The 25932-nt window shown below is 39.9% G+C and overlaps 2 protein-coding genes across 2 annotated transcripts; both read left to right on the top strand.

Moving 5' to 3' along the window:
- The first annotated feature begins 80 nt into the window (after positions 1-80).
- LOC137287592 (GSK3B-interacting protein-like) lies at positions 81-11298 on the top strand. Its single transcript, XM_067819963.1, has 3 exons — positions 81-294; positions 3144-3353; positions 5516-11298. Exons 1-2 carry the CDS (start codon positions 97-99, stop codon positions 3306-3308), a joined length of 363 nt encoding a protein of 120 aa, XP_067676064.1. The 5' UTR covers positions 81-96; the 3' UTR covers positions 3309-3353; positions 5516-11298.
- An 8718-nt stretch (positions 11299-20016) lies between these two features.
- LOC137287627 (PRELI domain-containing protein 2-like) lies at positions 20017-25932 on the top strand. The gene is made up of 8 exons (XM_067820006.1): positions 20017-20237; positions 21031-21088; positions 21616-21689; positions 22068-22228; positions 22411-22516; positions 22653-23721; positions 23803-24210; positions 24379-25932. Exons 1-6 carry the CDS (start codon positions 20163-20165, stop codon positions 22725-22727), a joined length of 549 nt encoding a protein of 182 aa, XP_067676107.1. The 5' UTR covers positions 20017-20162; the 3' UTR covers positions 22728-23721; positions 23803-24210; positions 24379-25932.

The raw sequence follows: 25932 nt of genomic DNA, 5'->3' as shown, positions 1-25932 counted from the left end.
CCGCAATCGCATCCTTCGTAAGGGTCTCCAAGTATTATCACAAAAATAGAACGACGCCGGAAAACACCGATAACGTCCGATTGGGGAGAAAGCAGGATGGCGGACTCTCCCGTGTGTTCCGAAGATCATGTTTTAAAGATCGAGGCCCAGGAGGCCGTCAGAGAGGTAGCATTTGCTGTCAAGTCTGTTGAAATGTCCAAGACGCTCCCGTCAACGGCGGAAATGGTCTACCTGAATCTCAGGACAAAGGAAGATATACCGTATTGTGTAGAACTTTCTGTCAGCGGTTTCCGGGTATGCACCAAAGTTTCACCACTGTTATTTTGGTTGGCTATTTAGACTTTACATGACCAAACGAAGACGTAAGTGTGTGGACACTAGGTTACATTTTTATGGAACACGCGGTGATGATATAAACAGTTTAGAGACGTACATGATTTGTTCAGCAGTAACACGTAACTTTTGAGTATGATAAACACGGCAACATTGTGCAAGGGAGATAACTCGGACCTTTCATGGTGTACTTTACCCTGTATTTAGTCCACCAGTAAATTCACGACAGGTGTTTTTATTAGTAATGATTGAGCCGGCTTGAATTCGCTAAAACCAAACGATAAGAGTTCCGTTCCCCCTTCCCAATTAATATTTATAAATTAATATATACTATTAACAACACCTAACAACAATTACTGGAGAACTCACAAAAATAACTATAACAAAAGGCAAAAGCCCAAAATTTAGTTACAATATATAGCGTCGTTTATGATAAGGACCCAAGGCATGATAAGGTTAAAAACAAAATAATGGGGAATAGAAGGAACTCTTTCACTTCAGAATAAAATATACTAGGTTGTTGTAGTAATGGGACTGTCAGTGTTTGAGATCGCATATGAAATAACCTGATTAGTATGTGGGTATCCATTGTAAAGAAGGAACAGGGCAAAATGGTCAAATGTTATATTTCATGGAGTGTTTGTAAAGCTTAGGCTGTCCCCGTGGTGTAGTGTTTAGAGCAGTGTTCGAAATAACTGCCGGCCCAGAGGCCCAGCACCGGTTGTTATTTTATCGGGCTGGCAGTTTCAAATATGTTTCCCAATTTCTCCTTTATTGACGTTTGGGAATCATCCAAGATCCATCATGTTAGGGTAACTTACAGACCCACAGTCTCTCCCTGGTATTTCAACACTTTGGTGTTGGAATGTCAACACCAGTCTAACAAATATTAACTCCTCTGTGTGTCATAGGCCTCGCTTGATTTTGTAGAAACAGATGAAACTGTGTACAGTGTGTTCTGTTATGTTTTGTTTTTGTTATTTTTTGTGTTGACTTTGAAGCCTTCATGTAACAGCAGGCTTGTAGATTAAACTATTGCAAACACTAGATTAGAGTGTCTGCCTAGAGAGCAGAGGGCAATGGGTTTGATCCCTTGTGATACCAAAAGATGTTAGAATTTGATACTTGTTGGTCCCTGCCTGGCACTGGCATCAGTGGGTACATCAGGGTCTGGTTGGCTCAGAGTCAGTATGTGTCTGAGTTGGGCTATTATGCTTCACTGTGGCTTTGGCTAGTTTGACTGTTACACATTAAAAGTACACATATTCTTCCCACCTGGGTATTCCAGGGATTAGGTTGGTAAATACTACAGTGAGGAAGCCAGGCTATCATGGTTACACCTCTCATCTCAACAACAGGAAAAACACCTAGCATAGAAATGCTTGCTCATATGTTTATTATTTATTGGTTTCCAACAAAATTTGTCCTTGCTATGGTCATTTTGTGTGAAAAATCCAAAGTATTCTTTCTTGATATGCTCTGAATGTTGTCAGCAGCTCTGTGTGAAGAAGAAATGGGAAAGGAAAATATTTCTGTTTTAGGTTTATGGGTCATTGTGTCCATATCCTCACAGCAACATTATGGCAGTTTATCAGCTGGAAAGTCAAGATGTTGCCGGGACTAGACTACCTTGATATTTCTGTTGTCTGTTTATTAAAGTCACATGCAACCAAAATATCAAACATAATTAAAACACAATTATCACTTATTCATGACATATAATATACATTGCTGCTTGTTAAAGAACAAATATACAAAATTATACGCGTACAATTGCGATTCAAAAGTGCAATATTTTGTACTTGAGCTTACTTCCTCGGAAGAAGTCCTCGGGAGACTGAACCTAGTCATAGGGGGTGGGTTTGCACTCAAGTGTAATGACAGCTTCCGATTGGCTGGTTCATTTGCTGATACGCTGAGGGCTCTTTGTGTGTACAGAAAGATGATCTGTTTGAGGGGCATTTTAAAAGTATGGCAAGTCACAAGAAAGTAAGATTCTTTATACAGTTGTCAAACAAGATCATATACACTAGAAGAAATTGTTATTTATAAAGCGTGTATATAGAGATGTTGATTTTGTAAAATACATGTTCACTGAATGTGAGTTTGACCCAATCAAAAATCATCTCAGCAGGGATACTCTACAACAGGGATAGGTCACTCGCTTGCTTTCTTTACCATTTGTACTAATTAACGTGTGCCTGCTCATGCTCCAACGCACACAGTGACTTGGCTTGTTCCCAGCGCAAATTCAGTTGTGTTTAACAGAACTTCAGCCAGTTTATTGTGTCAGTCAGAATTTTACAATGAATGAATGAATGGATTATAGTAAGAATTAAGAGCAAAAATTATGTGAATGAATCAATCAATCAACATGTTTTTATATGCAACGAGTAGATTATTTACTTGTTTGTGTACACAACCAAGATTAGACTACTGCTCATGACCTCAGACTCTGGGCAGGCATACTGTTTCAAGCTCCGCGAACCTATTGATTGCGCATGAGTTATGGGTGCAGTGCAGCACAGCTGTTGAAACCACTTTTTCCCCCATCGCTGTGAGAAATTTGGTGAATTGTTTGAACTCTGTTTTCATGGGCTTTTTTTTCATTGCTTTTTTTTTTCAACTTTATAGGTTGAATTGGCATTTTTGATGAACTGTTTCGGTATGTGCATTCCGAAAGGTATCAGAATCTGCAAAGTTGTGTTTTACGTTGCATGTGACCTTTAATTCAGTGTTGAGATGCAGTGTCTATCACTATGGACACTGAGTGTAACCCATGGTGACATGCAATATTGTTTGCTTTTCAGATTGTGGGAAAGTCGTTTGACAGTGTCATTGAAGATGAGTCTTCACGTTACTATGAGACAATCTATCAGCTACTAGACACAGTGAGCCCAGAGTATCGGAACACTTTTGGGGACACTCTGGCCATGAGGTTGAAGGAACTGCAGGAAAGGGGAGACGACTCTTGACAACCTACCTCAGCAGGAACTAGCAGTGATTCCTTTTCTATCAGTGTAAGAAAAGACACTTTGATCGCGTTGACAGCGCATTCTTATGGTCTTTGCTTTCAAAAGTATTGATAGTATCCAAGCAATTTCTGCTCGGATTCTCGGTAAAATATAACCAATCATATGTATGATACAGATACTGTCCTTAATGTGTAGAAAAAAATACATTGGTGATACTTTACTTCAAATTATAATCATTATTTAATGGAAAAGTAGATGACTATAACAACATTGTTAATGTCTGTCTTGAGAGTTAAAGGTGAGTTTGATCCTCGGCCGCACAATACCAAAAGATAAAGATGACAAGGATTTTTATGGATGATCAACTTCTTTATTGCAGGGTAGCGACGTTTCGGTATAGATTCTTATACCGTTTTCAAGCGTGTGGGGAATGGCAGGGGGGAGTACAATATATATACAGCAGAGATGAGCATGTGATGACAATACAACAATAACAGGATTAACAATAACTATTGAGGTAACAATACATTAGAGAAGTGTTGAGGTAAGCTGAAGGACTGAAGCCAGCGGGGGGGGGGGGGGGGGTAAGAGGGTGAGTTGACAGAAGCCAGAGTGAGATGAGTGGATTAATTGGTGGAAGCCAGGGTGAGTTGAGTGGATAAATTAAGACTGGGGGCCAGAGTGGGTTGAGTGGATTAATTAGTGTTAATGATGCAGTTGAATGCCGGAGAGACAAAGACGCCTTGATCCCTGTTGATTGTTGGGTTGTGTCTGCGGATTTGTACTGCTTCAGCAAGTTTGCGTTGTTTGAAGTCATGTTTGTTGCTAGCAAGTGTTGTGACAGTGTCCCAGTTGATGTTGTGGTCAGGAAATTTGGTGATGTGTTCCGACAACAAACATGACTTCAAACAACGCAAACTTGCTGAAGCAGTACAAATCCGCAGACACAACCCAACAATCAACAGGGATCAAGGCGTCTTTGTCTCTCCGGCATTCAACTGCATCATTAACACTAATTAATCCACTCAACCCACTCTGGCCCCCAGTCTTAATTTATCCACTCAACTCACCCTGGCTTCCACCAATTAATCCACTCATCTCACTCTGGCTTCTGTCAACTCACCCTCTTACCCCCCCTCCCCCGCTGGCTTCAGTCCTTCAGCTTACCTCAACACTTCTCTAATGTATTGTTACCTCAATAGTTATTGTTAATCCTGTTATTGTTGTATTGTCATCACATGCTCATCTCTGCATATATTGTACTCCCCCCTGCCATTCCCCACACGCTTGAAAACGGTATAAGAATCTATACCGAAACGTCGCTACCCTGCAATAAAGAAGTTGATCATCCATAAAAATCCTTGTCATCTTTATCTCAGCAACTTCTAGAATGCCTCTCAAACAGAATACCAAAAGATGTTTGAAAATGGTGAATAAGGTACTAACTTGTTCATACCTGCCTGGTGCAGTTGAGTTCAGTTCATTTATTCACTAAAACCACTCACTGTGGTACATAGTACAGATGCACTAGTACATTATGTAGTGTTGATATTCATATGAGGCAGTATCATTGAAAGTTTGAAAGGTTTACATAAATAAATGTAATGTACTTAGTACAGATATGCAGTGACAGATAAATAATGTAATATCATTGATGCTTTGAAATGGTTACATAAATACATGTAGTGTATTTGCTTAGCTTGGGTATTAATGGGAACAACAAGGATTGTTCAGCTTGGAGTCAGTGTACATGCTGAAATGCAGCATGGCATCTCACTTAGCTAGCTCCTAAAACCAGCTTGAGTCTGGGTCAGTGCCCTCACATGTACATCGTCATATGGGCGAAACATTCTTAAGTATGATGTTAAACTCCATTTCACCTCACGTATTCATGCCTAAATGCAGTAGAGAATCTGTCTCAGTGAGCCAGCGCTATAAAACAAGCTTAAATATGGGCTAGTACAAGCAGTTGTCATCATATGAGCTATTTATTCTTAAGTAACACAGTAAACCCCATTTTAACTGACCTATGAGTATGAGTGAAACTTCAGTGACTTGCAATCTGAAACATTGGTTTGTTGATGCCATCAGATAGAATAAAATGTTGTTTTAACTGGAAGCAACTCATCAAACATGGCCATAGCTTTCTTGTATGGTGATAAATTCATGACATTCACTAAATAAGTTTCATTTATTGTTTTTTGCAGATTGAAAATCAAATTGCCAAACTACTTCGTCTTTCCCAATCATGAAGGCTTCCCCTGCTTCAGGTGTTAGAGTACAGCCACATGTGCCTTGGTGCTGGAGGCGAGTTTCGACACATCATCATGACAGCCACGTTTTAGTCGTCCATGGGAAAATTCCCTCACTGTACACAGGGGGAATTTGATCAATGACAGTGTTTAAAATGTTGACGAGTTTATCATTTCTGCCAACATATGCTTTCCATCATTTGCTGAGGACTGTACTAAAGATCACTATTTACTGTTGACTGGCATTGAGTAATAGGCAGGACAAATTATCAGCTTTAGAGGATGGAGAGTGAGGGATATAGAGTTTCTGTAGTTCCAGTGATGTCAGATTTATGCATGTATCATGGCCACTGTAGGCACAGTGATGCTAAAACATTTAGCAGTTTTAGGAAGTAGTCAGTGGTGTTGGCGTCTACTTGCTCTAGGACCCCCAGCTCTGTACTGTAGGGTTTGAGAAGGACATGTTAGTTGTCATTTCAGTTTGTAACCCTGGGGCTTCTTTCACAAAGCAACCTTTACTAAGGTTAACGTCAACTCCCATTCTAGGCAGACCTAGCTAACCTGAGTGCACTGTTAAATAATGGGAGTGAAGGTTAATCTTAGAAAAGGTTGCTTTGTGAAAGAAGCCCCTGGAGTACAGGAGTATGTCATGGTATATGACATAAGTAAACAGATTAAAAATACCTGGCATATTTCTCAGTGCCTACATATTTATAACTGTGATCCTTGCATATTCCTTTTTAAGTCATCATTTTGCAGTATTTTCGAACTTCGAATAACCCTCTCACGTACTTATTTACATTTGACCTCTCAACTGTTGATTGAACACTGTTTGACAGTAATTCATGTCATCAGTACATGTCATAGATGTCCCACTGGTGCTGTTGTGATATTGAAGGGAATGGAGTTTTGAAATTGCAAGTGGAAATGCTGAAAAAAGTATATTGTATTTGCAGTCCTAAGTAACCATAGTCTCAGTGCTCTTCATCACACTTGACAACTGAGTCTCACAAAACCTAGTAGGAGGTCGCGCCAAGTAACCTTTGAACGGCCTATGACTGCCCAATCAAACTATCCTTGAATACTGACAAAAACACTATTTTCAGCGATTGTTTAATCACTGTTGACAGTAATTCTTTGAAGCTTGCTCCATGTGCATTACCCGGTAGTGATCATATGAAAAATAGCTTTCACAATCATTCGGGTGCAAACCTTTCCAAGGTAAAAGTTCAAAAGGTATGTGCGTATGTCTACTTGCGCGATTTGGTAAGCTGTGTTCTGATTGGTCAGTCTCAAGGTTACCTGACGTGACCTCTTACCAGGTTTCTTTAGACTCATTAGTGGAGTGTAATGAAAATACTGAAGTCTAAGTTTACTTAGATTGATTGTATTTGCTTTTCTAGTGTGTTATCTTATGCATTTTCAGCACTTTTTTAACTTTAGTCAAATTATTCATAAATATTTTAATGGTTGTGACAGAAGCATCATAAACTGTTCCCATCACATGGTCACGGGGAATCAGGGAAACTTTGAGTTTTCAGATGATTTACCCTTTCATTTTGCATCAGACAAGTTGAAAATTACAATTGTTCAGAAATGGAAGCTAATTCAGCTTGCATTCTTTTTGTACTAATTATGAATATGTGTAGTTGAAATGATGTATAACTGAAACTGACAAATGGCACACCTGGCAGAAGTGTCTGGCATCACATCTGTCATGCATGGTTGTAGACTGTCTGACGCAGCTTGGAGCTGTGACCAATGACAGCATATGGTACAGAGAGCTCAGCAAGCAAACTGTCACTGTGAGGAGCTTGCTGAAAACAGACATTGCATGAATGTTGTTCTGTGCAAATGTCCCCTGGCTGTATCATGGCAACATTACGTCACACCAGTGGTCAATAGCATGAAAACCTCACGACAGTTTGTGATGAAGACAATCAGCCAGGCAGGTGTTCTGATAGCCCATCCCAGTAAATGTTTTTGACAAGCTCTGGGTTCCCTGGCACATGAAAGTATGGCATAGAGTAGGTGTTTGGTGTAACTGTGGTACATGTCACACATGGACATATCCTGACTGTGTGACGTGGATCCTGTGGTACGTATCACACATGGACATTACCTGACTGTGTGACATGGAACCTGTGGTTCATGTCACACATGGACATGTCCTGACTGTGTGACGTTTATCCTGTGGTATGTGCCGCACATGGACATAACCTGACTGTGTGATGTAGATCCTGTGGTACATGTCACACATGGACATATCCTGACTGTGTGATGTAGATCCTGTGGTACATGTCACAAATGGACATATCCTGACTGTGTGCTGTGAGGCTTACGTCTTGAGCTAGCTCACCACTGACCGTAACATGTGCTGGTCATCAAGTATCTGTGTTACGAGATTTAAGGTTAACAGGAACCCATTTGAACATGTGATGTTGAAGTCGGCAAAGTAGAAAAATTAAATCAATGATTACCAACATTCATGTAAAGTGAAACACATTGGATAGGAAATAGCTTTATTTAGTTAAATGTGACACAGCTGGTGTAAGTAATACACTTTGTAGCAATGCATTCACAGTAATTATTGTCCAGAATTTCTAGCATTGGGATTTAAATCCATCCATGACTGGACTCACCTTGGTATGAGGATTTATGTCAGTGACGATAGGCTCCTGCAAATCACCTACTGACTGCTTTATGTTACATTAACACACTACATATTCCCTCTGGCCTGGATACAACACATGCTACAGCAGATGTATGTGTTCTGTAAAGATGTTACTCAAGAAACTCTCATATTATATTCAAGAATACTTTGTACTCAGGTTCAGCTTTCTTACACATATTTTGGATGTTTTTTCATTATTCAGTGAAATTCCTGCCTTGAGCTATATTGCATGGTTTCTCTTTTAGGCTTTAATGGCAGGATCTCTTTGTTACCATAGTTACCTCATTCTTGGCTTCCGCTGTTGACTGTTAAAACACATATTTACACATTGTTTTGTGATGACTGGAAAACATTAAGTCATGATTGAGAGCACTTCCAGCCACACAGTTTGTGTTCCTGTCTTGTTGATTGTTTTTGAACTGATTGACTGTCTGAGTATGAATAGATGTACAAGCATCTGAAATATTTTTTTATGCATCTTGCTGAAATGAGTGTCTATCATTTGACAAAATACTAATACCATGTTAATGCAGGACAATAGTGCTACATTCTAAAGCAATTAATTAGCATGTTTGCTAGTGTTAGTTGTGGCTGTTGGATCTGACTTGTGGATCAGTACAGCCATCATTTGGAGGAATGATGTTAAACTATCACTGTTATACAGTGTACATGCAATGTTTATTTGTGGACAGCACCACCTGGCCATGTGTGTCAGTCAAACCTTGTGAACATTTAACTCTTTGTTGATATTTTTTGTCTTGATGTACCACTGATGGTGTTAGAAGTTGATATCAGCACATATTGTATTAGATATTTATCAGAGCCTGCTCATCTCAGTGGATCCAATTCTTGTAGTATTGTGGAGATGGTAGCTATTGTTACAGGATGGGTGGAAAGATGTATATGGTAGCTTGCTGATGATGCGGTGGTATGTTATGGTAATGTCTTGGATTACAACCCTTGAGTGCAACATCTGTTTGGAAACCATGAAGGAAATTAGATTTCAGCTTAAGGTTTGAAAATTAAAAAAACTACTTTAATGCCTTTGTTGTCAAGGTTTTGTGTTGTAGTGTCAAGTCAATAATGTTACTGTATCTGTCTATGCAGGCTACCAGATGGAAGTATTATGCAGAATTTGATGTGAATGGTTGTGGTCTGTGTTGTGTACAGGTACATGTTGTTCAAGTGATGATCTTCCCCAAGAGACTGCACTGCAGTTAGTTAATGGTAAAACCTTTATGATTTCCACCAGTTATTTGCCAAGAAATCTTTGCTTGTTTCTAGAATTCACATGAATTGTGTTGTTTCTTTATGTAGACATATAGGTACATCACAGTTTTGCTATCATTGGTAGATTCAGAGGAAGTTTTGTGAGATGATTTTTAAACATACTGTGTTAACAACCAAATGTGTTATCCAGTTTTGAGCTTCATGTACAAAATGCTACTGCAAGAAAATTTTGGACAGCAATTTTCCACATATTCATTGATACTGATTTCATTTGTGAACTTTTTTTAAAAGTTTTGCTGATCCCAACAAGAGCTGTGTGATTCATTTTCATTCATTGAAAGTAGTTTATGACTGGCCCTATGTTTGTTTCTAGATATGCACATACTCTGTGATATGTTTGGTTTTATGCTTGAAAGCAGAGGACAGTAAACAAACAGACTCTATTGTACATATTAGAGACTATATTGATTTGTTGCAACAAAATACACTGTTAATAGAAGAATAGTGCTATATTTTTGTATAATGTACCAACTGGTAGTTAATACATAATAGTAAAAGTCTGATCAGGGAATGTTATATCTGTGGGACCAGTCATTTTTGTGTTAAACGTCAAACAAGTTAGAAAGTTCATGAACAAGCTGATCATGCTGCTGTTAAGGAAAATAAAAGATTGCAGACAGTTATTAAGTGATTTGATTTATAATCAAAACTAATAATGTGTGTGTTGTTCATTGCAGCAAAATATTTTAACTATTTAGTTTTTGTGGATGCATGGTCCAAGTAAATGACTAGTCCCTATCTGACAGTCTCATACGGAATGTGTCTTGTCAGTGGAAGGATGTGCTACACTTGATGTACCTTCAGTATTTCCTTCCATCAGCATGTTTATATATGTGATTACTTTATAGTACATGGGTATTATGTCGTGAGACATTATGGATACCTTATAATATTGATGTTGCATGTGACTGAGGGAAGCTGAGGTGACTCGACTGTTCATGTTGCTTCACAGGTGTGCTGAGTTGGTGCTACGGGAAACTATGGTTGTGTGTTCAATTCCCATATTTGTTCTCACTGGTGTTCTAGGTTTGTCCACACTGCACCAGTCCTAATGAGTTTCACAGGAGTGGCAAACCTTGGCGTAAGTCACTTTACTCTCAGAGCTGTGCCATAACTGATCAAAGCCATAACACTCACTCGCTGTCACAGTTGATGACAGAAGATCTCCTTCTTGTGGATGTGTAATCTCCCTCATTTGGACTGTGTGGAATGCATAGAATGAAAGCTCCTCACTGCACTATTTAGTTTACTTTTAGTTCAAAATAGTTCAAAATGTTTGCCATAGAATGAAGTCATGGTTTTCATTTTGAAAGACATGAGTTGTGTCAGTGTCGTTTGCTAATGTGCCTGGTTTTTTTTGCGTGTTTATTTTGTTATGCTAAAAGACATTTTACTATGCATGATCTTGTTTACTGTTTATCAAGTCTGGCTTTAGTTCTATCTTATATAGATATCTTATGTAAGAAATTTCACATATTTATGGCTCATATTGTGTGCATCCGAAGAACTGAATAAGGTGTCAAGTATGATATATTCAAATTTTTAACTCTTTTGTGCAATGTTAGTCATGAATCAGTTGTTGAAATTATCAATTAGGCCAAAAGAAATTGTGACACCACAATCCTTACACAAATAACAAAATTGGATTTATCAACTTTATTTACGTTGATTTTGATGTTTACTTTTATTTTTTAAATGCTGCTGCAAAACAGATTGTGTCTAGTTGTTACAATGTATAATGTAACTGTTTATGCATGGCAAATATATTTCATGTTGTAAAGATGGGATTTATTTTATTTCTTTCATCTGGTTTCATTCTTAGTTAGTGGTCAGTTGGTTGATTGGTTGTGATGTGAGATCGCTTATCGTGGTTTGTAGTGACTCAGTGTTGTCTGGGGGACATTGTAGAATTGATCCATTGCCCCAGTGATATGGCTGATTGGATCCATGTTGTTCCAGTGATGTCATATATGGTCGACAGGCAGCGGTTCCCGTGATATGGTTGACTGGGTGTGTTGTCCCACTGACATGGTTGATTGGATGTGTTGTCCCAGTGACATGGTTGACTGGATGTGTTGTGCAGTGACATGGTTGACTGGATGTGTTGTGCAGTGACATGGTTGACTGGATGTGTAGTGCAGTGACATGGTTGACTGGATGGATGTGTTGTCCAGTGGCATGGTAGACTGGATGTGTTATCCCAGTGACATGGTTGACTGGATGTGTTTTCAGATGACAGGTGATTGAATGTGTTGTCCCAGTGGCATGGTTGACTGGATGTGTTGTGCAGTGACATGGTTGAGTTGATGTGTTGTCCAGTGACATGGCTGACTGGATGTGTTGCCCCAGTGACATGGTTGACTTAATGTGTTGTCAGATGACAGGTGATTGGATGTGTTGTCCCAGTGGCATAAATGGTTGGATGTGTTGTCCAGTGATGTGCTTGATTGAATGTGTTGTCCAGTGACATGGTTGCCTGGATGTGTTGTCCAGTGACATGGTTGCCTGGATGTGTTGTCCAGTGACATGGTTGACTGGATGTGTTGTCCAGTGATGTGGTTGATTGGTTTTAGAGTCCCAGTCTAATTCTAGTCTAGTTCAGTTTGAACATGCCCTAGCTATGTGCTGTCTGTACCATATGGGCCTGACAGGTGACAGTTGATTGACAGGTGACAGTTGATTGGTAACACACGTGTTAAGCACGGATCACACCAATATTCCAGCAGTGAGAGCCGTGTGTTGAGGACCTTACAATTCAGTGGTCAACATTATGATCACTGGTCAAATTGTTTGGGTACAATGGAACGGTGTCGGCCATGCCAGGGTATCGGACCACCCAGCAAGGGACCAGTACCACGCCTAGATCCCCACAGATGTGTATAGAACATTCCACGAAGAGTCAGACTGTGAAATACGAAATGCTTAGGGAATTATGACGTTCATATTTTGATGAGAGTAGACTGGTGATCGACAAGATCTTGCCTCAGGCTACTTCTACCAAGACAATGTGATTAGTTTATGCGCTACACGCTCTATGGCTGAGCATGCCATTATGAAGACGTCACTCACCTCACACGAAAACTACTAAACGGAATGCATCGATTGGGACGTGATACTCAGCTGTGTTTACATGCAGGCGAGGGGAGCATTTTGAACTGTGACGTAAATGTATGGCCTATTGAGATATTCTTAATACATATTTGCACCTCTAATACTGCACTGGTTTGGTGTGTGAAGCTCAGTTAATGTCAGACCGGTTTTCTTGTACCTCACGCCCCTGGTGCACATGTATACATGAGAATATTGATTTCCAGTTAATAGAAATTTGATAGGAGGATGGTAATGGCAGGTGCCCGTTGTGACATAGTGGTGATCGGTGTGGTGTCAGGCTGGCACCACGTTTATTTGCACCTGTAGTCAAGCGTTTAGTTGTCCCTGGCGTTTTCAATACCATCTTTAACTAAAAACAAATAATGTCACATCTGGCAAATCACGGTCCACATTGTCCATGAACTGGGTTAAGCCACTTAACCTACTTTGTATGAAACAAATATAAAGATACGGAAAACTTATACAAACAATAAGTCGAAGAAGGTCTGTCGTCACTCTTAGTAATAGTCCAGCACTCAAACGGCAGGGGTTTGTCTCATCCAGCTTAAGTGGGGAATCGAACCCACTGATCCGGTGTGATGTGCCGCAAGATCTGGGCTAATCTAAAGCCAAGAAAATACGGCAGTTGTTGATTGGCCTGTGAGTATTAAGATAAGCCAGAAGTGCACGGGATTATCGCACTCAGTTTATGTAATTAGTTCCTGGAGGATATTCACCTACCAGTCATACATTGCACTCTTATACGATGAATCCATTGGAGGTACTCAGTCTGAGGAAAATGCGTTCTACTTGTTACGTGGTGGGGTTCAGACTCCGACCTGACGAAGTATGTCAATAAACAATGATAAGCAACACCCTGTTACTTCGCCCTTCCCCACAGACAAATGCTAGTCAATTGATGTTCTTTCAACAACTACGGAAAACTTCAGTTTATGAGACAAAAGAGAAATCGACCTATTTTAATGAAAATTAGGATCCCAAACGAGAATGAATGTTATCAGTGCTGTTATTTGACACAAGACTGCGGAGCAAAAGCTGCTGTAGCTCATCTATTTTCTGGAATATAAAATATGAGCGAGTATGCCTTGATAACACGAATCCGGAAATGAACCGGGTTTATTCAAAAACACAGCATGTGCTCCTGGATTTACACATCACATACTAACAGTGGGCAATCGTATGTACATCATCTCTCAGTCGTACAAGTACACGCTGGTAGACGAGTGGAGCTGCATACAATACTACTGCAGAATATATCGTCCAACCGTGCACAACACGTGCATACAGAATCCGGGAACTTTGTAATGTAACATTCAGAATCGGTTGAGCAATGGTAAACACTGCTATGATTTATAAATATGATGGGCAGGTTATGGCAATATTTAGTGCCGTTATTATTGGAACCACACACAGGAAGCCAACTACAAGATGTCCAAACTAGACAAACAGATTCGTGAAAGTCAGTGCGCTTGGGAGTGTTGAAAATAACGCCCCGAAACACTGCAAGATTAAATATTCCCCATGGCAAATCCATACACACTTCAAGTGATGCACATGATAATGAGAAATTCTAGAAGATGGGGTAACAGGTAAAGTAACAGTTCCAAAGGCTGTCACATGGACAAATATCGAGACATACGAACAAAATCCTTCGACAGTAGGTTCAGGCAGGAAAGCAAAAACTAACTGTAAAGTGTATTACCTAAGATTTCAATGCCATGTAGGGTTATATAAATGTATTACATGTGTGTTTGGTGTTTTGATTTTGCTGCATGAAACAAAAAAACATGTATTTGAACACGTTTCTCACTGGATTTTCCTTACCAAGTACCAACAAAGGTTGGCCTATCATAGCTGTGAATACAGTTGTTTATTTCAAAAGTCAGTATGTATTTGTTTCTTTTATTCCATGTCCTGTCTAAGAAGCTATTTTATGCCCCATTTTACGATATTTGTTCCAGTGTGCGAGGCGTGGCAGATACATGTTACAGTGTATCATGTTTCAACGCTGACGTTATCTTACTTCTGTTCAACCACGTGTCGTGCCTGATATACTCTATACGCACTGAAAACTACACCCTTGGCCCCTCTGTACTCATTACCAGTTACCCTCCACAGTATAAATAACAAGTACGATGACCGTGATGAAGACAATACTACTATTAAAATGACAAGATGCATTTCTACTACTTCTTACACGTTACGACAATCTACATGTGCATCTGCATCATGTACATACATAGCGCATGTGCTGTTGGTATACCTCGTTTAACCTCTGTGTAGATACGCCGGTTGACTACACTTTGGGCGGTCAGTAAGCCCACCTTGAGGAGAGGTACATAACCAATACGCTTTGATAGGAAACCGATGAACTTGCTCACCCAGATAATTACAACTGGTCTCATTCATCTGTAAGAAAGCTCCCTTTAAGAGCCAGTCGCCCCTGCGAGAGTATTAAACATTGATACAAGGTTCTGAACAGTTTTGTGAATGCAAGCGGGAGGCCTGATTAATAATTAACGCTTGGAAGACCTACTTGGTTGTGACGGACCGACTGTGAGTCACGCCGATACGTGTTTAACAGTGGTGTCGATCATACAGGGAACGTAAAGCCGTTATTCATACAAGCTGAGGCACACTATGCGTTATATTATGTAGATAGCTCTAAATCTATCTATCCATCTAAACGAAATTATCCTGTGATTTACCGCTGTGTATAGAAGATTCTATTTTCCTTGAACTGAGTGGGAATGATTGGTTTCTTTTTCAGCAATATTCGAGCTATTTCACAACAGAGCACACTAAGATTGGGCCTCACACAGTGCATCCATGTGCAGAATCGAACCCACATTAAACTGAGAAATCAGGAATGCCAAACCATAAACAATGGATACTGAATAGTGTTAAAATCACTGTATTTCAAAATGTATAATGACTTGATTTGCGTCTTAAGATAAAAGGGTGTGATTAAATTCTTATACATATATGATGCATTTCAGTTCAGGTGCTGGAGAAAATGATTTGGAAACTGAGGTCACACTTCACAACATTTCACTTGGTGGCTCAAGGTCCCGTGGTTAGAAAAGGGGTGGGGACACGGAGCAGGTAAGGTCGTGTGTGATGCTTTCAGTCACACGGTACAATCCACCACAGGCTCCTCTCATGAAGCAACCGTCACTAAGAATAACTCCAATTTCTTAACATTACACTAAGGTTACCTTAGTGACTTACGATCAACTTAATGCTTTGTGAAAGGAACCCCAGATCCCATAGAGCGGTAAGTCGGTTTAGTGGCTAAGATGGTGGCTGTAATTGCCCTCTCGGTTTTCTCCCGGTGAAGTAACGCGCTGATACACACATGAGATTTCGCGGATCGTGAATGTTCGACATTAAATATTACTAACATCCATTTGTTATTACATTCACCGTCTCCTGTCGCTGGATTTAGTTTTCAATTCCAGCATTTCCTATTTGGCGGCCCAAGGTTCGAAGTGCCCGTACAGTTACAGCATAATACACGGTTAGACAACAGGAGCAGTAGGGCAGTTGTATCTCCCCAAATACATGTAGTTTACGGCTCGTCCAGCAACCACTGCTGTGCATAAAGACGACTTCGGATGTAGCTACAGGCTGACACCCAATCCATCTCACCATCGATTCTTATTTGCTCCACGGTCAGTTTACCACTGATGTTTATGTTTTGAACGTTTCAAGCCAGTGACTGGCTGTACAGATACATTATGGTCAACTCTGCTTGTCAATCCAGAGTAACGGTTGTTCAGATGAACAGATCCAGATCATATATACTGAACATAAAAAAACCTTCAAGTTTCGAAAAAATATGATTCCTATTTAAACACTTGACAAAAAGCAAGCGGTGCGTTTCTTTTACTGCTGAGTATACTAGTAAATGCCATACATATTACACCGAGGGACTGATTGAACAACAAACTAATCGTATCATGAATAATATATTATTAAATATAATAATAAAACGAAAAAGGAAAATGCAACAATTCTAAAGTGCAATTCACTCAGAAAATAACTCAAACCCACCTAGTTATGTCCAAATGTAATGTATTGCAAACTATGAACAACACGTGTAAGCCTGTACACAACAACCAAACATACAGATATAGTCCATACTCTCCCAAAACAGAAACGCATGGGTGATATCGATATAAAGAATTTAGGATACTTTTCCAAAATGTGTAGCTGATTGTTATAATTTCGCCGTTATAATACTCTTTTGTCAACGGGCTAGAAGACAATATTTTGACCCCGTACTGCGATGAACGAGAACAGTAATTCTTCAATGGCCTTCCACATGGCGCGACCACAACTCATTCGAAACGTTCGTGGGATGCCCATAGCTGACGTGAACGTGAACGTCAAGCCAGGCCCCAGATGGATAGGCCAGAATCCCACAAGGACGAATGTAAAGCGGGTGCAGAGCAGATTTGGGGGCTCATACTGGCCACACCAGAGGCTGGGAACGGACGTTTTTACTTCTGTGACCTAAAGATATTAACTTGATCTTTTGTATTGTGAAATTGGTCAAAACTGATCCAGAACTACATGCGTTATCTCACTTTGAAGGTAGGACCTATGCATTTCCTGGCTGGGAGAGTGCAATATATAACATGACTACTGGAGAACATTCCAATACGTAATACTGAGTTCGGTATTCTCTACACTATATGAAAGTATGACTTTGATTGCAAACAAAACTCAACTGACGGGCAAAAGAAAGAATATGCTTGAAACATAAATTTAAACTAAATATTTCAAATGACATATAAAACAAAACAAAAAAAAAACTCAAAACAAAAAACCTTGGGGGCTGAAACACCCTAAAGTACCCTATATCGTAATGCATCGAAAATACATCTGAATGTCTCTTTCATTTCTAGCATCAAACGTGGGTGAACACTTCTTACATATTTACATGAACTGTCAAAGTGCTAAATAACGCAAAAATGAGCAAAACGTTTCATGATAATCATTCTCAAAATAATCGTTTGTTTTCTAAGAGTTTTTACACACACAAACAAAATATCACAGTCTAAGTTACACATTTTCCAACGCTCCACTTCGGGAACATATTTGACAGTTACAAATCAACACAGTTATCATAAATATGACACATGTCAAATGTGCGCAATTGGGACATGCGGATTTTCATAAGTTATATTCAAAGTATTAAAAGACATTTTATGGATACAAACCAAAGCACGTACTTTGATGACGTAGTTCCAATACTGTTTATTATTGTTTATTGAGGAAACAAGCACAGCGTTGACCAGACAGACACAGGTTGGGAGACAGTATATATGGTTCGTGGTTTCACTCTGCTGTATGCGGGGTATCCTATAAAGAAACGTTGAACAAGGATCACCTGGCAACAACCCACAAATCAATCAGGGATCACCTTCTGCTAAATATTTCAGGTCGCAAAACACAGACCATTTCCATGAGCAAGACTGGACACTAATGCATAACGAATGAACGCCACTGGACAAGATCACTGGGCGGGATGCCGAAGTCTCGCTTCTTGTTGTCCGTGGCTCTACTGAAGAAAAAGCCGCACGTTGGTTTGCCAAGAGTGTAGAATGGTGCAAGAGAATTGGGCGGTTTGGCAGTTCCCATGGTACCAATTTTGGTTGTCTTCTGTTTGGTGAAAACCGGCTGGGTGGAGGCTCGGAGGGTCTGCTCGAACGTGGGTGTAACTGGTGGCCGAACTTGGCTTTTGGTGACATTCCGTTGGGTAAAGGTGTTACAATGTCGAGAAAAGCGGTTGGGAATACCCAGAGATTTCAGTCGAAGAGTTTCCAAACGCTCCCACGTCAGGGTGTGGAGATTGGGATTAAATCCAACTGTCTGAGTTTCACCCAGTTCTTTGTTGATGGGTATTTGGGGTCTTACTTCGAGCTGTGCCATCGTGGGGAGTTTGTAATAACCTCCTGCTAGTCTTCTATCACTTTGCCTCAGTTTTTCTTGGGAGGTTCTTGTTGATCGTTCTAGGCGACCGATCTCCCCTTTAGTACGGATCAATATCAGACTTATCTGCGCTCCTCGACTTACACCCGTGTGCTCACCGACTGTGCTATCGCTATTGTCTACGCGTCACTACGCCCCGTACATGGATACCGAACTTCCCGTCGTCATGACATAACGCCACGTTGTTGTGTGCTCGACCGGGGCCTTTTTTTCTTATCTGTGACGTAACGTTACTAAGAAGATTTTTTCTCCGAACGAATGTTTGACTTTCATTTGATTATTGAGTAGATTGTAGATAGGGCTTGGTGTACAAACATAAAGAAAATCAATTGGCGTCCATTACGAAAATAACATAAATATAAATAGACACACACACACACATAGATATATATATATATATATGTGTGTTTGTATCTCTCTGTATATATGTGTATCTCTGTGTGGGGGGGGTTGGGGTGTGGGGGTGTGTGTGTGTGTGTGGGGGGGGGGGGGGGGGTATTGCATCCAAATATACTCGAAGTTTAATAGGAGTGAAGTTCTTATTTTGAACCAAATCACAAACCAGAACGAGAGAGAATGCAATAGGTACTGAGAAGCATGTTACGACAATCATGTGAGTAGTCTAAATAGCGGCAAATGTTTTCCCCGCGAAGTTGCTGAGATTATCCTTCCAGAAAGTATAGATCTTAACTCTGCTTCACAGAGTAACTTCTAATCGTAATGCTTTAACTTTTACACAATATTCGATTTGAAAAACACACACATATCATATGATTCCATCGTTATTGTTTAATATATACTTTGACAGCAGGATGATTGTGATTACACGATGCCATTTAGAAAGTGGTCAAATGCAACATATGTCATATTTGGGATTTCACTTTCTTAGTAAAGTACAAATTCTAGTACTAGAATTTGTACTTTACTAAGAAAGTGAAATCCCAAATATGACATATGTAGCAGGATGATTGATTAATTTTAATTGTACGTTGAAAAATTGGTTTCGCTCTGGTAGTCACTACTGTTTTGTTTTTGTACCCTTTCACACAGTGATACACTAGTTACCTTTCACAAGTGGGCCCACAACTGTTTACACTATGTAACAACCGAATACTTCACTTAACCTTTTGTTGATATGTATAAACATAAAAACAAATAATAATTATTAAAACAAATACTAAAACGATTTATTAGAGTATAGGAGGCTATACATAAACTGTCGAATCCATTTGAAAAATAATGTGAAGCAGTCAAATTCGTCCATATTCTTATAGCTCATAATAAAGGTAAGACAAAGTAATGTATTGTGTTGGATCGTTTCCGTGTGTTTCAGTACACTATGAAGCGCCGTATAATATCGAGGAACTCTCTAGTTCCGGTGTAAAATTTTGCACAGTGGGACATGGCGGTGTGTCAAAGACGTATAGATCTACATGTGTCTTTGGTTGTGTGTAAATGTGTAAACAAATTAAACTGATGTTAGATGGAAAGTGACTGATCGCCCTTTCAGAAGAAAGTGTCTCAAACATGGTTGTGTCGGTGACAATACAACATTTATTCAAGTATCCGCTTGAGTTTGTCGCAAACACACATTTCCAGAAGGTACACACAGTTGATCTCTAGCTCGGGGCAGACCGCCTGTTGTGTCAGATCAAACTGACAGTGACAGCGGGCGTGGCACAAGCTATCTTCAGATGTGTAAAACTTTGACAATATTTACAATATCGAACGATACACAATGCAGATCTGGAGAATCGCAATAGTTCATGGCGTAGGAAGCGACTGTTGGATCGAGTTGTCAGACTACTTGCCTTCGTGTTATTTCAACTGAAGGGTGCAACGCATGTTACATCGGGCACACAAAACATTGGTCTTTAAGGGATTTCACAGTAAACAGTAGTTTACTCTTTTTTCAGTTTTTGACGCTGCTCACAGAAATATTCCCGCTACTTAACGGAGATGTGTAATTAATCCAGTCAATCAGAACAACAAACATGCTTGGTCCAAACAGGGAGCCTATATAGAGAGCTATAGAGTATCCCTGGTCCAAATCAGCAGCCTGACTACTTATCCCATTAGTCGCCTCTTACCAGTGTATGAAATTTTGAAAAGTCATTGCCAAGGAGGGATCGTTAATTAAAATGTTCCATGAGTACATCATACTTCACTGGCCCTGTAAAATATTAGTATCAATAATATCAATAATTACAAAAATATGACTGGCCCGATTCACAATCAGTTAGCATTTGGCTAGTGGGCCATAGCTATTTTTTATGCTGCCTCTTACACACATGGATAAACTGGGTTAAAAAATGATTAAAATATATCATTTTACTACTAAACATGTGCAATGACTTATGTCTGAGATGCTGACCAGTTGATATTAATGTTTCAGTATCCTAGTAAAGGGGAGAAGTTCGTTGTGAGAGTTGACACTGTGGAACACAACAGAGGTACGTTAGCCCAATAAGTCTCAACTGCATAGGGCAAAAACATTATCACAACTGGAAAATACTTTTAATCAATGTTTTGCAATGGAGCTGATATCTTTGAGAAGTGGTTGGAAATGCTGGATGGAGTTTCTGTATTTTGAGTTGTTGTCTCAAAAATGTATGATTTATGTATTTGTACATAGATCTCTTTGTACACGACTTGTAACATACAGAGGTTTGAAACCATACTTTTGGTGTCATCCACCTGCCAGTACTCACATATTTTATCCAAGTTACTTGGCCATTACTTGTCAAATCATCCTTGATTATATAATACTTTACCATATCTACGGAACACCTTGGGCCGATTCGCCACCCTTTGATCTTATACAATATCTACAATCTACTATATCTTCTCTACAAGTCACCAATGTACCCACACGTGTCTGTAGACAGGTCTTTGTGGTGTTACTTCATTCAAACATGAAAACGCATGAATAGATCTGGGGAATATATCATGATGGAGTCACAAGAAAGTAGTGTTTCAGATGCTGCTCTTGGTGTAGAGTACTGGAGAAGGATCGCAGTGTGTGCAAATGTCATCCCCAGTATACTGAGAAGTGTAAGTCAGCCAGCCTCTGCCATCAAGGACACTGTTTCCATGGCAACAGTGCCATTTCATTGACTGTAGATTCAACTATTGCAATATTGGTTCAGTTACTGCAATCAAGGTTGAACAATTGAAATATATATTTAACCATTGTCGTGTATGTTAAACTTTTGCAGTAATGGTTTAACTATTGCTATGTAGACTTAACTAATGCAGTTTGTTCCTACACATCGCATTTCTGATCGGTTGGTGCACCTTATGAACATTCTTCTTGATTTTTGTCAAACTGAATGTTGAATTTTGTTAGTGTCCTTGTGTGTATTTGTAATGATAGTTTGCAAGTTTTTATTGATTGTCTAACCTTGCACTGGAACATATTCCATCTATCAGATAAATGTGCTGAATGAGCAAAATTTCCTCCTGGAAGAAGAGGCCTGGCTGAATTTTCATAAGCCTGAGTTTCGTCTGCGGAGTTGTAATATCACATGGTCCAAGTACGCCCATATATGGGAGGAATCAACATTCAGACCAAGTCATGACAATCCTAAGTGGTATGAAAATGAGATTTGTCCTTGTTTGTATTACTCAAGACTTGCTGTCTAAATAAAGTAACTTGGCACAAATCTTACCTCTATCTGAACAAAAACAATGAAGTACAGTTGAAACACACCATGAGCCACAGCTGTAAACAGACAGACCATCATGTGGTTTTCACTTCTGATGTTTGTTTCAGGACAGTTCTTGAGCAGTATGGAGTTGTTGAGGTGAAGGCGTTTGGAGCATTTGGGCGTGTACTGGAGCTGTTTGCACAGAGATTTTTGCAGTCAGGAGTGAAGAGAGTGAGTTATGTTTCATTTTCTGTCTGTCATTCCTCCAGAGAACCTGTATTCTGAAAACATTTCAAATTGTATGTCAGTGTTAGTTCAGTTTGTCTCATTCCCTAGAAACTGACATGTCTTGGATATTCTGTTGCAGGGCTTGAGAATAATGGATAGCCTCTTGCAGGAGAGGGAAAGCCAAGCTTACCTTCTTCAGGACAGTGTGTCATGATGTGACTGCCCGTGCTCACCAGGGTACTGTCAGCAGACATGACTCTTACGATGATATTTCTTAGGACTGACAACTTGGAAAATAGTTGATATATTTGAATGATGTGTCAATCATACATACATTATTGGTTTGTTAATTATGTTTTACCAATAGATTTTGTTATCTTGATACCAGTGACAGAACTGATGCTCAATATAGATATTACTAGAGGTATTTGACTCACATTCTCAGTACACTACCTACCTGTAAAGATCCAGGTTAGGACTGATCTTCAGAAACCCATGCTTGTCGTAAAAGACAACTAACTGGATCTGGTGGTCAGGTTCGCTAACGTGATTGACATATGTCAATTGCATGGTGTTCATGCTGTCGATCACTGGATTGTCTAGTCCTGATCCCACTATTTACAGACTGCTGCTATATAGCTGGAACATTGCCAGCGTAAACCAAAACTAACTTGCTCACTCAGTACTCTGGAATAAGTTTAGTGCAACGGTTCCTGGAATTAGCCACTATTTGAATGAGTGGGTGCTGCTTGAAGTGATGCAGGTCCTGGATGTTTATACTGTGATGAAACTCATAATTGTGTGTATGGTATTGGCAAACTGAAACAACCCGGGTTTGAACCCATGATCATATGTTGGTCATATGCCCAAGGGAAACAACCCTCCACAGGGAACTGTGATGCCTAAGATGAAATGTGAGACCTGCATTACTTCAGGTCGTCCTCCACCCTGAAACTGACACTCTGTGGTATAACACATGTACTTTTCAGACCACACACACACACACTATGAACAGAACAAATGATAACAAGAGAGGAAAACTGTACATTCAACTCTTTAAATGGAATTCGCATATGATATTAGCAAGTAGAGGTGTGAACAGGTAGACGTTCTGACGTGTAGATGTGGACAGGTAGAGGTACTAATGTGTAGGTGGGGACAGGTAGAGGTACTGACAGGTAGACGTACTGACGTGTAAGTGTGGACAGGTAGAGGTTCTGTTGAAATGAGAGGAAAAATTAGAGTAGAGGTGTGAACAGGTAGAGGTACTGACATGTAGGTGTGGACAGGTAGAGGGACTGACACGTAGATGTGGACAGGTTGAGGTACTGATGTGTGTAGGTGTGGACAGGTAGAAGTACTGACATAGAGCTCTGGACAGGTAGCGGTACTGACAGGTAGAGAAGGGACAGGTAGAGGTACTGACAGATAGATGTACTGACGTGTAGATGTGGACAGGTAGAGGTACTGATGTGTAGATGTGGACAGGTAGAGGTACTGACAGGTACAGTTACTGACGTGTAGATGTGGACAGGTAGAGGCACTGACATGTAGATGTGGACAGGTTGAGGTACTGATGTGTGTAGGTGTGGACAGGTAGAAGTACTGACACATAGAGCTGGAGACAGGTAGCGGTACTGACAGGTAGAGATACTGACAGGTAGAGAAGGGACAGGTAGAGGTACTGACAGATAGATGTACTGACGTGTAGATGTGGACAGGTAGAGGTACTGACAGGTACAGTTACTGACATGTAGATGTGGACAGGTAGACGTTCTGACATGTAGATGTGGACAGGTAGAGGTACTGACAGGTACAGTTAGTGACGTGTAGATGTGGACAGGTAGAGGTACTGACAGGTAGAGGTGGGGACAGGTAGAGGTACTGACATGTAGATGTGGACAGGTAGAGGTACTGATGTGTAGATGTGGACAGGCAGAGGCACAGATATATAGAGATATGGACAGATACAGGTACTGACAGGTACAGTTACTGAAGTGTAGATGTGGACAGGTAGAGGTGGGGACAGGTAGGGGTACTGACAGGTAGATGTGCTGACATGTAGATGTGGACAGGTAGAGGTACTGACATGTATTTGTATTGGCAGGTGCAGACAGCTGTTTGGTCAAGAACGTATAAGGGCACAACAATGCCAAATGACAGCTATGACTTCATTATTTAAATGAGAATACCTCTTTTCACCTTTTTATGTATATGATTGATTGATGATATATGTAATGTATTTTGTTGATCCTACTGCCCTATAATCAAATGATGAATTTACACATCATGTAGTGATAGTGCCAAAGGTATGATGTGCTGCTATACCATATCCGACATGATAAGCTCTATGCACCAGATCATGCCTGTGACTATGTTCCAAACCAATCTGTTGGTGAAACATGCTACTAATTTAGGTGACAGTATTGATAATTAAGTTTGAATTAAAAGCAAATCTGAAAATAAATTTATTGGTCTAAGTCATTCTGGAGTAATAACTATCCACTTGTCATTTCTATGTGCCCAAGGCAGTGTGTATTTTTGTTAATTTTTCATTTTACCATGTGAGATCATGGGCATACTGGCCCCTTACAACCATTCTGATGATGTGGCCAATACTCTTATAACATTCTCTTGTCTGTGTTGCTATTGCGATACTTGCTAGTCAAAAGATACCTGACATGTTTCATGCTGTGTATTGTTTTGATATTAAACTGGTACTTCTAATAGTACTGTTTTGATATTTCTAATGTTGCATATATTTTGTTTGAAGTAGTATTTGTAATTTGTCTGTTAAAATGGAAATACATCTTAGTGAACTCCAGATGTCAAAAATACATCTGTACTACAGACACATTTAAATGCTGAGGTTGATCCCCAAGTACAACTTGGCATAGTGCTAAGGAGTGCCAGTCAAATCACCCCAGCTACAAAATGTCCATGCAAATCTGGTCAAAATAGCCTGGATGTTTGGTCAAAATGTACCAGGTTTGGTCAGATTGCCACAGGGGGATAGTCAATATGCCCCAAATGAAATTAAATAAATTTCCCCCAACCTGGTTCAATTTGAAGAAAGCCAATGTAGTACACCAAGCTTTCCCTTCAGCCAAACACTTGGGACAAGCTTTCCCCACCCTTGACTCAACCTTAAGGCTACCTTATTCCCTCCCTTGTTCTTACGTCTTGCAATTATAGCCTAGCTGGGTTATATGAAGGCTGTTTATATTTTGGCTCTATTTAAGGATGAGAGTGGGGAAAATGGGTGATTTCTTTCACTTCAGTACCTATCAATGTAGCATACCCTTTAGCGTAACAGGAAATTAAAGAAAATATTTTTATGTGAATATGTATTTCCATCCGCAGAAACAATCTTGTAAGACCCAACACAGTTACCTAATTCCATATTGTTCAAAATAATT

The sequence above is a fragment of the Haliotis asinina genome, chromosome 6 (genome assembly GCF_037392515.1).
Source record: "Haliotis asinina isolate JCU_RB_2024 chromosome 6, JCU_Hal_asi_v2, whole genome shotgun sequence".
NCBI lineage: Eukaryota > Metazoa > Mollusca > Gastropoda > Lepetellida > Haliotidae > Haliotis > Haliotis asinina.
The sequence above is the reverse complement of the archived record's forward strand: the minus strand, read 5'-3'. Positions and strand labels throughout refer to the sequence as shown.